Source organism: Cavia porcellus, unplaced genomic scaffold (genome assembly GCF_034190915.1).
Source record: "Cavia porcellus strain 051 isolate PalLab524CR breed Dunkin Hartley unplaced genomic scaffold, mCavPor4.1 scaffold_18, whole genome shotgun sequence".
Taxonomy (NCBI): domain Eukaryota; kingdom Metazoa; phylum Chordata; class Mammalia; order Rodentia; family Caviidae; genus Cavia; species Cavia porcellus.
Genome location: NW_026947501.1, coordinates 37,102,119 through 37,114,699, shown reverse-complemented (window position 1 = coordinate 37,114,699; position 12,581 = coordinate 37,102,119). Strand labels below are relative to the sequence as shown.

The following is a 12,581-nucleotide window of genomic DNA, read 5'->3' as shown; positions in this document are numbered from 1 at the left end:
TGGAGGTTGGATGGTGTTGCAATTCCTGGGCACAAAAGTAAGCACTGAGCTTCTCCAGTCTGACAAGAATACCACCACAGTGGACAGTATCAGTGCACATCACCTGCTCCCTCCCTTCAAGTCCCTGGGAGTCCTTGGTGGTCAGGCAGATGAAGACATGTGTCAAAATAGCTCACTGAGCTGTGCCCTTAAAAGTTGTTGTACTGCATTGTATATAAATTAAACATCAGTAGATACTTGCTTGGAAAATACATGTAAAATTTATGGACACTGATTCTTAGTATAAAGGATCAAAAACTAGTTCAAATAGACAGATGTCTTGATAGATGTTTTTGACAGAAAGAATAAGCACAATCATAAATAATACATTAATGATCACTGGTTTCTTACTAAGCTTTACAGATGCATAAACCAATCCTCTCCCTCCATCATAGTTATCAATACAGTTTTTTTTTGTTTTGTCTTTTTCCTTTTTATCGGTACCTGGGATCAAACTCACAACTGCCTGCTTGCAAGGCAGGCGCTTATGCCGCTGAGCTAAATCCCCAGCCCCAATCAATACAGTTTTAAACAACACTCTTTGATTCTAATACAAAGTTATGAGAAAGGTAAGAAAGCACAGTAGTTTTAGAACTAATCTTGACATTTTAATTCCTAGAGGTGAGCTCATAAACCCCAATAGACTGATCAGTTAAACTCACTGATTCATTCCAATTCTAGGGGTGTACTATTTTCTAGATACTGTTCTGGGCATTACGATAATAACAGTAAAAAATGAAATCAAGCATGCAGAATGAAACAGGCTGTATGGTAGCAACTGTATCTATACTTCATGGATGAACCTGCAAAGCACAAGGCTGAGTGAAATGTCAGTCACACACGCAGATATACATTATCACTTGTTTGGGTAAAGCAATGTCCAAACAAAGAGCAAAATACAGGGCGGATAGAAAGAAACAAGAGAATATAGGAAGGAGTTCAGGAGACAGGGAGAGGAAAGAAAGGGAGGGCAGGGGAGAAACAACGGACCACACAATACCCACAATAAATCCAATCATTGTATGTGTAAACATGAGCTAACAACAACAACAACAACAAAAGGAGAAACAGATTTAGAAATAGACAGAGGGAGGTGGGTGGGAACGGGAAAGGGATTTTAATAAAAAGGAACAAGATGTGTTCTGTACATGCACTTACTCCTCAAGACGAAAGTAAACTTCATGTAATGTAAACACGTATTAATAAAAAAAGAAGTCTTGAAGTTCTTAGGCTTAGGCAAGGACTTTCTGAGCAGAACCCTAGTGGCACAAGAAAGAAAATCATGGATCCACGAATGGGATTAAATCAAATTAAAATCTAATGCCCTACAAAGGAACCACTGAACAGAATGAAGAGACAATCTACAGAGTATGAAAAAATTGCCAATTAAACCTCAGACAGAGGTATCTATAATATTGTAAAGAACTGAAAAAAATACAGTATTACATTCCCTCAAATAAAAGCCCCAATAAAATCTGAGTAATAGAAATATATAGACGGTTGTCAGAAGAAGAAGCACAGATGGCCAATAAATACACGAAAAAATGTTCAACAGTTCTGGAAATACCAATGACTAAAACTGAGATTTTATCTAGTTTAGAAAGAATGACTATTCTCAAGAAGTCAACTAATAACAAATGCTGGCAAGGCTGTGGGACAAAGGAGCCTACTCCACTGTTGTTGGGAATGTAACCCAGCATGAGCACTACGGAAATCAGTGTGGAGACTGCTCATGAAACAAAAACAGAAATGCCTTTGACTCAGTTATTCCTCTTCCAGAAAGAGTTGAAGACACCACTCTACAGTGATACACACATACTCCTGTTTTCAGCAGCATAATTCATAATAGCTAAACCTTGGAAGCAGCCTATATGTCCATCAACAGATGAATGGATAAAGAAAATGTGGTATCTAACACAGTGGAGCACTCCTGTAACAAAAAGAGGGATAAACTTGAGGCACTTCTAGGAAAATGGATGCACTTTGGGATCATAATGATAAGTGAAATAAATCAGATGTGAACTATTGCATGGTTTCTCTTATGTGAGACTCCCAAATTATAAATAAAGGGCAAAATAAAAGAAGTAATAGAAACAAGGAGACAGTTTTTTTTTTTTTTTTGAAAGGGGAAAAGGTCAAGATATAGAGGGAGAGACAAGAGAAAGGAGGAAAGGAACAAAAAAAGAATTAAGAGGTCTTATGTGCATGTACCTATTCCCTATGATGAATGAAATCATTGTGTACAGCAGATACATACCAATAAAAATTAAAAACTTAAATAAAAAGCCCAATAATATGTTTTTTACTAGGCTGCAATCTTACAGGAAAATTTCTACTTTGAGTAGAATGGTAAATAAAAGCAACTGTGCTTCAGAATGCGCTTTTCCGTGATGTGCAGCTTACCTCTGCAATCAAAGCATAATTAGGAACCATCATCGCAAATGGTCTGAACAGAGCCTTCAAATTATCCGGCAGCTCGGTTCTGCCTGCGTATCCAGGATTCATTGTGATAAACGCTGCACAAGTCATGACTAATTTTATCTCCCGCCCCTCAAACATGAATCTAGAGAGCTGTTTAAAGAGAAAGTACAAATTAATACACCGCTGGATGTTTGTAAATTCTTTAACATAATTACTGCTTGAATACAAGACTTTTGTAAAGGAGAAGGAGCATTCAGACAAAGACTGCCAAGTCCTGCTGCGGAATAATCAGTAACATTTCTCTCTGGTTCTGTTCTGGATACTTCTGATCCCTTCTGTGCTCTGTATTTACTGCTCTCGGCCTTCCTGTCCCCGCCTCGCTCCCTTTGTCTCCTTTCCTGGAAAGTCCTGAATATCCTGGGTCTCAATATCTTTTGCTGGGACTCAATTCAACTTTGACTAATAGCCATGAAGCCTCCTCCCTTTCCACTTCCTGATACTCCTCAAGAAATTCCAATGCATTTTTAGTCTTTAGGTGGGTGAGGCCACATTCTCATCACACTTGGTGCCATCCCTTCCCTTTATTCCACAGCAAATGCTTGTTGAGCACCTGTTGCAAGTGAGACCCTAGGTTAGCCCTAGAGGTGCAGAACTGAAGGAGTCTCACTCCTGGAGAGGCTCTCAGGCTTGGTAAGTGAATTGGGTCTGTAAGTCTGTAAATGGTGACCTTTCCGTCCAACAGACTCTACAGCGGATGTGTGTGCAGTCTGTGTGTTTGAGACCTGAAGAATGGAGAGGGACTTTTCAGCTAGATGAGCAGGGGCAGCCTTCCCAGGCAAAAGAAGCAGGTGTAAGAAAGAGCACTGCATGCTCAGGGAGTGGCAGCAACTTTCTGTGTAAAGGGTAATTCAGTTCTAGAGGTGAAGTTTACGTTGGGGTCATGGGGCTGAGCCCCAAGAGCCTGGCACACTAAGCTAAGGAATTTAGCTTTTGTTCCATGCTTGGTGGGGAAACGGAGACTTTAAAGAGAAGTGATAGGATCAGAGATGGCGGTGGAGAAGTTGGACAAAGTCTGGACAGGGAGACCAGTTAGGAATGGTCACTGGGGAGACAGTGCAATCCAGAATGTGAAAGATGTTAAACTGGGGTGAGGGGACCCCAGCAGATGTAATTTGGGGATGGCTTAGATTCCGGTTGATAGCATTAGGACACATCAGGGCTAAATTTAAGGTTTCCACTTGGGCCATGAAATAAAGGAGGCATGATAGCCCTGAGAATATAATGGAAAACCAGTGGAGCTGGGCCTGTGTGACAGCCTGGAGGAGGCTGGTGCTTCCTCTATCCCGGAGGACAACATCCCACTCCACCTAGTCCCTCTGGCCCCCGGCAACTTGAGGACAAGGTCAATTAACCCACAGTCCTCCCACTTTCCTTTGACCCCACAGGCTGCCTCCAGCTGGCAAAGCTTCAGTCCTGCCTCTGTTCTCTTTCCTTCCTGCCCCTTGGCTCTCTACTTTGCTCCAGATAATCGCTCAACAAGATGACAGTGATTTACCGGTTACATCTGCAGGTCCTCGTGTTTAATGCAGACCTTCCCAGAATACAGGGGAAGCAGGTGCGATGTGGCTGGAGGAGGTAGATTTTAGGGTCCCGTGGCTTTAGGTGAGTATCTTGGTTCTACGGCATCTACTGAAATATTGAACTGCTTTGGATCCCTTTTACCTATAATCTCATGAAAGTGCCACAGACTTCACAGAGGTTTGATGTAAACATAAAATAATTGTAAAGAAAGCACCATTTAGAAGCTTGCTAAAGTCCAATTCCTGCTTTTTATTTGTTCTATGATTTGTTTCTTTGCAGAAGAGGCAGTTGAAATGCTTTAAAACTCTTCATCAGGGTGCCTTTCAGTGAGATTAGTCCTTGTCCTCTGGCTGAGACCTGAGGGCATCTAATGAGCCAGAGTGAACTGGCCAAAGGGTGAGTGAAGGACCTTTGAGGCGCTTGGGGCTGAGGCTGCTCTTACTTATGTAGGCTGAACTTCAGTGCTGTCCTTTGATGACCAAGTCTCAGAAGTTCAGCACAGAGTAGATGGCACAGATGGCATCCTTCACTGCCATCAGCATCTCAATACAAACCGTTCTCCAGCAACAAACTCATAAAACAAATGTTGAATAACAGGACCACTTCATTATCTTCAGGTGACCCTACACACCTTGGATTTTCCCTTCAAGGGGTTCTGGAGAGGTAAGGTGCTTTTGAGTTTCCAGAGACTCCTCTATTTTCCCGCCAGCCCTGGGCTGAGCCTGGGGGCCATAAGGAAGGTGATGGAGGTCAGAAGAGGCAGCATTAGAGAAACAGCAGAGAAGTAATGAAGTGAGAAGGAAATGGAAGCGGAACATTGAAGAGGGGTGTGTGTGTGTGTGTGTGTGTGTGTGTGTGTGTGTGTGTTGGAGGCAAGAAGAAAAGCAGACTTCCAGGAGGGCAGAGAGTGAGTCTCACAGTATCTGCAACCCCAGATCCCAGCACATTGTTTCTCTGTGTTGCTTTGATGAGGAATTGATTTACCCACTTAAGTCCTATTGCTGTAGCACTGAGAAATGATCCTGGAAACATGCACTAGACACGTCGAGGTTAGCGTCATCTTCCTGAAGTCTGCCATGGTTTACGTACACACTTGAGGAAAGCTGCCTGGAGGGCTGCCGACGCCCTACCTTTGCAGCTTTGGCGTTCCTAATGGTGATGAGCTGCTGTGCGATGACTGACAAGACTTCAATGTCAATTCGATTGAATTCATCGAAGCAGCACCAGGCCCCCGACTGCGCCAAGCCACTGAAGAAGCGCCCCATCATCTGAAATCAAAATGAAGCCATTGCACATTCTGATTTCTTCAAAAGTTAAATCTGGAGCTGAACTACTAAAGAGAAAAGCAGTACTATATGCAAACAAGCAATAATGTTACATGACTATTATTATTAATGTGATTACTGTGAATACATATTGGAAATAAGCACCTTTTACAAAGGAAATATTTTTTGTTTAGATGATGTGAATCTAACTTTATCCTTAAAGTGATACACTAACCAATTTTCTTTCTTTTCATAACTTTTACTGACCTCTGCAAACACTTGACAAGATTCTAACACGCAAAAGACAAACTTAAGGAGTTTTTAAAAAGCCTAAAGAATTTCACCGAAAGTTTCATTGTCTTTAGAAGGTGCTCTGCATGGTAGATGGCATACAGAACTTCTGAACCGAAGGCATTTATGTACATGTTAAGATAGTCATTCTTAATTGTTCTACTGCAGAATCCTAAGGTAGAGAAAGGAGCATGAACGTATGGCCACGTGATACATATGGTGCTTTGGAGAGTTGAGCTTTTGGATGGGCATTTATGTAACTATGGCATTATACTATGTATGGCTCTTTTAAAAAACTGTTTTTTTCTCAAGGAGATCAATTGAGCATATACTACTACTATTCCTTTCTCCAGTTCTCACAAATTACGGAAAACCAGAGAGCTATGTGTACAGTTGTGTGTCTCCATCCCTATGTCTGCACTTACACTTTATCCATTTGATAAAACAAAAAGGGAGAAGGAAACCAGCAACAGGTGGAGTTTTGAAAATGATGCTGGAAGATGGGAAGCACACGGAAACAAGGTGGGGAGGGAAAATTGCAGCCCCAAGGTAGAGAGAAGGCAGAATTGCCTGAAGGAACACCGAACCCAACATCAATACATGCAAGGAAAGCAGTCCTGGGTTCTTGGGTAACCCTTGGGAATAAAGCAGAGCTCGACACTTGGAAAGGCTGTCTGTGAGTACCTTTCCTCCCTGTCTTCTCACTACCAAGCAGAGTAAACAAGATGCTTGAGATTTCAGCACTGACTTTGTCCTACTAGGTTGAAAAGCAAGGACCCTATTGTGGAGAAAGGGGAAGAGTACTTTGGGGAGATACAGAAGACAGTGGGAGAAGGCAGTAAGATTGGAGGAGAAGGAAGGTGGATGCCAGGAAAGAAAGAGGACTCTAGACCGCCATGTCAGTCACCGAGATTCCAAAATCGTACGAGAGCTCTATGCAGGAGGGAAAGCCATGGAAACATGCAAGTTGAGAGGGAAATCCTTCCTTGACATGTAGTAGGGCTTCCTGGTTGTCCCATGTCCACACACACTGTGTGGAAGGCTGCTCTCCACACTCTGCACTACACTGCAGAGCTCACAATTGCTCTTTCACTCAGGGAGGGACATCTGGATGAAACACAACCTCGGTACTCATCAGCTGAGACCTCTACACATATGTGTGAGCCAAGAAGTGAAGAGCCACAGATACTAGGGAGAAGTCAATATCCAGAAAACGGAAGAATGAGAAGAACAAACCAAATAGGTAACCTCGGTGAAAATAGAGGTCATTTAGGAAACAGGAGAACTTGTAAAAATTCAAATGAACTCAGAGATTTGTGAGGAAATTGCATTCTCATCATAAAATAAGATACTGAGGGAAAAAAGAGGAATTTGCTAGAGATAGGAAGCAGTCCTTGGAAACTAATAATACTATAGCCAAGAAAAGACAAGTCCAGTGGACATGATGAATTGTACAATAGGTATGACTGCCCGGGCATTCTGGACCCCAGTGCTGAGGAAGCCTTCCATATTTACAGCAGTGGTCTTCATCCTTGGGCATGCAACCCCTGGGGTAAATGAATACTTCCCAAGGAATACTTGTGGGTGGGCAACTTTAAAATAAGTAAAAAAGGAAAACTCCTGATCTTAAGTTTTGACATGGGCTCTTTACTAAAATTTATCTCCTTGAGACTGTGCCTGTGATCATGTTGGCTTTTTATTTCCATCTGCCCATCACAAATAAATCTCTCTTCCTGCCACCCCTGGTTGTGCAGTTTGTGCCTAGCTGAAGAGAAAAATAGGTGTGGAATTCAGCTTCCACATGGCTGTGTTCACAAAGCTGTATCACACGCATAAAAGGATGCTAGCGCAAGCTAATAACAGCCCTGCTGTCATCCAAACTAAACTGTAATATGGCACATTACCTAAGATACAATAACCTCCAGTCTTCCCAACGATTCCAAATAGTGATCTTGAACAAAGGAATGCTTTCAGTGACTGGTTGGGTAACAAATACTTTTATAAGCCAGGTGTTTCTCATACTGCACTATCCAAAAATATGAAGAAGTCAGTGTGTACAAGCTAAAGATACCATAAATATATATGTAGTTAAACACAATTGGGTTTATTAGTTATTCTTACACCCACTGTCTAGAGGTAGGAACTCTGAGGGAGCTATAGGTTGCCTCAATAAAAAGGACATTATAAGGCTACATTGTAAAATTTGGGATTGTATTAGGACATTTTAGAGAAGGTTCAATGAAAAAGAGTTTTGCACTGAGTGTTAGTTTTTCAGGACTTCTGAAACAAATTGGTAGTTTAAAGCCACAGAAAGGTATTTTCCTCCAGTTCTGGAGACTAAAAGTCTGCAATCAGAGTTAGCAAAGCCATGCTCACTCCAAAGCTCTAGGGAGGGACTCTTCCTGCCTCCAGATTCCAGAACTTGCAGTCCGTTGTTGGCACTTGGGCTTGTACCGTGTTACTCTGTTCTCTGGCTCTTGGCCACATTGTCATAGCCTTCTTCCTGTGTGTCTCCATCCACATTCTGGTCTTCTTGGCTGTTGTGCCGTTGTCCAAGGGTGCACCACACACATGTAGGGAGTCACTAATGGGTTCTGGGCAGTGTAAACCCACAGAACCTGACTGCAGGTCCAAGAATTTTAAAAAGGGCTTTTCTGTTGGTTACAGAGTTCAGATGAAACTGTTACTCCCTATGTCTGCAGGAAAGAAGGATCCATTCTTCATGACAATTCCACCCTGGTAGACGAATCACCCCTTGTTGGCCGCCATGGTTGCTGCCAACATCTAAAGTTTCTCCCTGCTCTTGACTCATCTACTTCCAGCCACTGAACCGGTTCCAGCTCAAGCAGCCATTGCCTGCTGTCAACCACAGACCCCACCCTCCCCCACCCCGAGCCTTCTGTTTCATGGCTTTGCTTACACGTCTATTCTGGTCAGGTGGTGTGACCCTACACCCATCCATGATGCCTGTCAACTATGGTGACTCAGTTCCACACAGAAATGCTGCTGCATTTGGACTGAGAAAAAAAATCGGTTAATGAGAGAGGTCCCTGCACAAACTGTCAGCCCTGACAAATGGGTTTCCATGGCCTTTCCCAAAGGTCACCCTGCCTAGGAGTACAAAATCTAGCGAAAAGAAACAAAGCAACTCAGTTGACCACTTCTCAAAGGAATCAAAGGTTAGGGGGAAGCCCATCAGTATGTCAAAAGTTTCTACTGTTACCCAGAAGCCTAAGAAAGCCCTTCAGACTTCTATGAGAGTCTCTGTAAGGTCTACAGGGTCTACAGCCCTTTGATCTTGAAGACTTAGAAAATCTACAGATGGTAGATGCAGCCTTTATTGCACAAAAAGCACCTTATATTCTCAAGAAAGTCCAGTCTGATAGATGGCCACACTCTCTGGCCAAAGACTGATATAAAAATTATAATGTCTATGGATATAAGAAAATAAATGCCCTTTTATTCTAAAAGATAAGGACTCTCATAAGTTTCAATCTGGATCAGATGACAACCCTTTCATCAGTCTCATGGGCTCAGACTAGGCAGAAGGGGCTCTCTTCTTCAGCTGGGTCACTAGGAGCCCACAATCACATTCATATTGGAGACCGATCTATGATTTTCCTGGCAGACAGCAAAACAGAATTGTCTGTAGTTACACAAAAGTTCCCTGTGTCGGGGTTGCTGCCTCTGAGGCAACTGGGACTCTTGCCTCTTGTCCCTTCTGTCAGGCACAAACTTGCAAGCCTGGGAAGACATCTCACCAAGCATGAATTAAGCCAGTCCCCGTACCAACCTCTAAGAGACTTCCTCTCCAAGTTAAAAGTGGCCATCACCAAGCCAGTCACCCTCTTGCTTGTTTAACCTTGTACTTTGAAAGTTAGTTCAACCTCTAACTGTGGAGAGAAAGGATGATGGTGCCTCAGTCTGAGACAGAAAAACACAATCTTAAAATTCTGAAAACTCTCCCGTCCTAGGGGGTATGAGCCAAAACTCACCCCTGGGCCTGGCCATCAACCATGTTCCCATAGTGATTGACCTCCGTGACCTCCATAGACTGCGGAACTGCTGAAATCCTCCTATTCTGCCTGTTAAGAAAACCAAGTAGGGAATATCTTCCAGGTCATTTTCAACAGTTCACAGACCTGGACTCAACTTCCCAGGGGTTTAAAAACTTGCTCACCCTCTTTAGAGAAGCTCTCATAGCTGATCTCTCCTAGCACTAATGTATTACCTGCCTTTTGATTCAATTACCTGAAAAGTTATTAAAATATTCCTCTTTTTAAAGAGTTCATATTTATCTCTTTCAGGCTAGATTTTCTTCAAACATCTCAATTAAAATTACATTCTGCAACAGACTGAATACAGAAACAAATATAAGAATCTGACTATATTTTATTATACCAAATACCAGAAATTTTTTAAAAGTATAAAAATAATGTTACTAAATTTCCTGGTTCGGAATTATCATTGTTTTAAAACAAATAAATATAACAGACACAAGCAGAAAAACCTCCAACTGGTTGATATCAACAGATATAACTTACTTCAGGAATTGTTAAGAGTCTAAAGGGGTTCCATGACCAAAAAGTTTGAGAACCAATATACTGAAAACATTCTTGTCTAATCCTACATATTTCATTCTTGGCGCACAAGTCTCTGCAATGTTCATTTTCTCCTTTTGTAAATGTATTTTTTGTTCCTGAATTTATCTGCTATAATAGTGTCTCATGCTAGCCTTTTTGTATTTACTGACAGGCACAGATTTTTAAGTTTTTCTACCATTTGGCGAATACTACCTGGCCTTGATTCCTAAGTGCCCTCCACCATGTGTTGACTCTTTTCCCTTGTTCTAATTATTTCACTTTATTCCTTGGTCATCATCAGCTCTTCTTGTCTTGCTTTGTATGTCATGTTGCAGATAGAGAAAGCCACGTGAAACACTTAGTATAACTATTCAGATGAAGGAACTTTACCTTGTAGTCCAAACCATCGGAACAGTTAAACACCACGCACTGAATGGCAAGAGCTTTGGCCAGGTCTTTGGTGGTCTCAGTTTTCCCGGTGCCAGCAGGACCAGCTGGGGCACCCCCGAGGTCGAGCTGCAAAGCTCCCATGAGGCAAAGATAGCAGCGGTCCTGAAGAAATTCAATACATTGGTTAAAGAAAAGTAACTGTCTTAATTACTTTTCTCTCTTTGCTGAGACAAAATACCTGATGCCCAAAATTAAAAGGGAAAAGGTTTAGTTGGCTCACAGTTTGTAGAGGTTCAGTTCATAATAGTTTGGTTGCAAGGTGTGTTGGCATGCAGAGAGGGCTGCAGAGGAGAACCCGTTCATGGCAAGCAGAAGACAGCAAGCACAAACAAAGGAACTTTAACAGGGTCTTTCTCTCCCTTTTATCTTATCCGGGCTACACAGGCCAGGTAGCACTAATACCCTTGATCCTAGTATCATTTAACCTTGCATTCACCATAAGTCAATTCCAGCATCAAACACTCTAAACCCAGCCACCTCTGAAAAAGCCCCACCCGTGACCACACGAGGCTTTGGGAGATACCTAAACACAAGCCATAACAGTGACTTATGTGACAAATTCATAAGGCCTTTCCTTTCTATAGGAGAAGAGTCGCTATTTTTCTAAGGAAAGTTTTACAGCAGTTAATATATCCTCAAAGATCCATGCACATGACTAAATAAGGTAAACTGTGTTTTAGCAAATCCTTTTAAAAGTTCATGTTAGATGAAAATTTTCATGATAATAACCTAAGTAATCAGTAACTTACCGTGAGAGGAGTAATAACCAATCTTGGGCATGCTCCCAGATATTCATAACCATATGTGTACTGAGAGAGAGCCATTCTGGCCACACAGTTATCTACGTCTACAAGCCAGTAATAGCGCAGCTGTCTTTGCCACTCAAAGGAGTCCACTGTGTCTACCTACATAAGTGATATAAATGATACCCAGATTAGAAACACTGATGCCGGAAAGAAATACATGATTTACTTAAATGAAACCTTTTACCTTGGCTTGAACAAGTTCAGTGACTATGTCTCTCGCATGCACATCAATAGTAATCAATGCCGTGATGATGTTTCTGTGTAATTTAGGAAGGTTTCCTCTAACTAATGCAGCCAGGGCATTTAATCTCTACAAAGAAAAAACCATCATAGTGAATTTTTCAGCATCAGCTTGCAGATGGGGGAGGTAGGATTGACAAATACAATAAATGGTTACATTTTAAAAGTCATTACTGTAAAAGGCACATTTCCATTCATTCTCCTCAAAATACTACCTGCCAGTTTGAACGCACTTATCCAAACATTCTTGTCACGTTGTGAGGCAGTCTGGGGGAGTCCTTACGCTTGAGTGTCTTTAGTGCTATTGTGGCTGTCTCGGAGTCCTAAATCTAGAAAGTATTTACCTTTTCACTGTCCTTTTGACTTTGGGGACGAGCCTGAAGCCACACAGTACCACACCTGGTAGCTAAGTAAGACAAGCAAATACTATGATGGTTTTACGAGGCTACCTTTGTGTTGGGTGGCACTCAGCAGGAGCATCCACTGTATTTTTTAATTACATCTGGCAAAGAATCTCATGAAAGAGGACGTCTAGGATTGCACAGAAAGTAGCCAGAACGATGGCATATGTGGATTTAGAAGAAAAGGGGAGTATTTGGGGGATAATGTGTCTTTTACTATAATAAGTTTAAAAAAGATTTTCAACATTCACTTTTACTGTTAAATAAGGAATAGACGTTTGATAAAATCTCTGATTTGAAGCATATAGAATTCTGTGACCAAGAAGGAAAATACTTTTCATACTAGTATTGTCTACTGGTTCAATTTAGGTATACAAGACCACATCCATCATAGGGGATTCATACTTGTACATGACGTATCTTTATTCTTTTTTTCTCACTCCCCGCCCCACCCTTCACACCTCTTCTCCTTATTTACAAAGCATCGCTTCCATTTTGCTTTTT

General features: G+C 41.8%; 1 protein-coding gene across 1 annotated transcript in view; it reads right to left on the bottom strand.

Annotated features, from left to right (window-relative positions):
• Dnah6 (dynein axonemal heavy chain 6) overlaps window positions 1–12,581 on the bottom strand; it is a 221,096-nt gene that overhangs the window by 106,889 nt on the left and 101,626 nt on the right. Inside the window, exons 27-31 of the mRNA XM_023564757.2 lie at window positions 11,621–11,746; window positions 11,380–11,535; window positions 10,571–10,732; window positions 5,172–5,309; window positions 2,443–2,610 (exon numbers count right to left, since the gene is read on the bottom strand). Of these exons, the coding sequence (XP_023420525.1) occupies window positions 2,443–2,610; window positions 5,172–5,309; window positions 10,571–10,732; window positions 11,380–11,535; window positions 11,621–11,746 (750 nt within the window). The remainder of the gene's footprint in view (window positions 1–2,442; window positions 2,611–5,171; window positions 5,310–10,570; window positions 10,733–11,379; window positions 11,536–11,620; window positions 11,747–12,581) is intronic.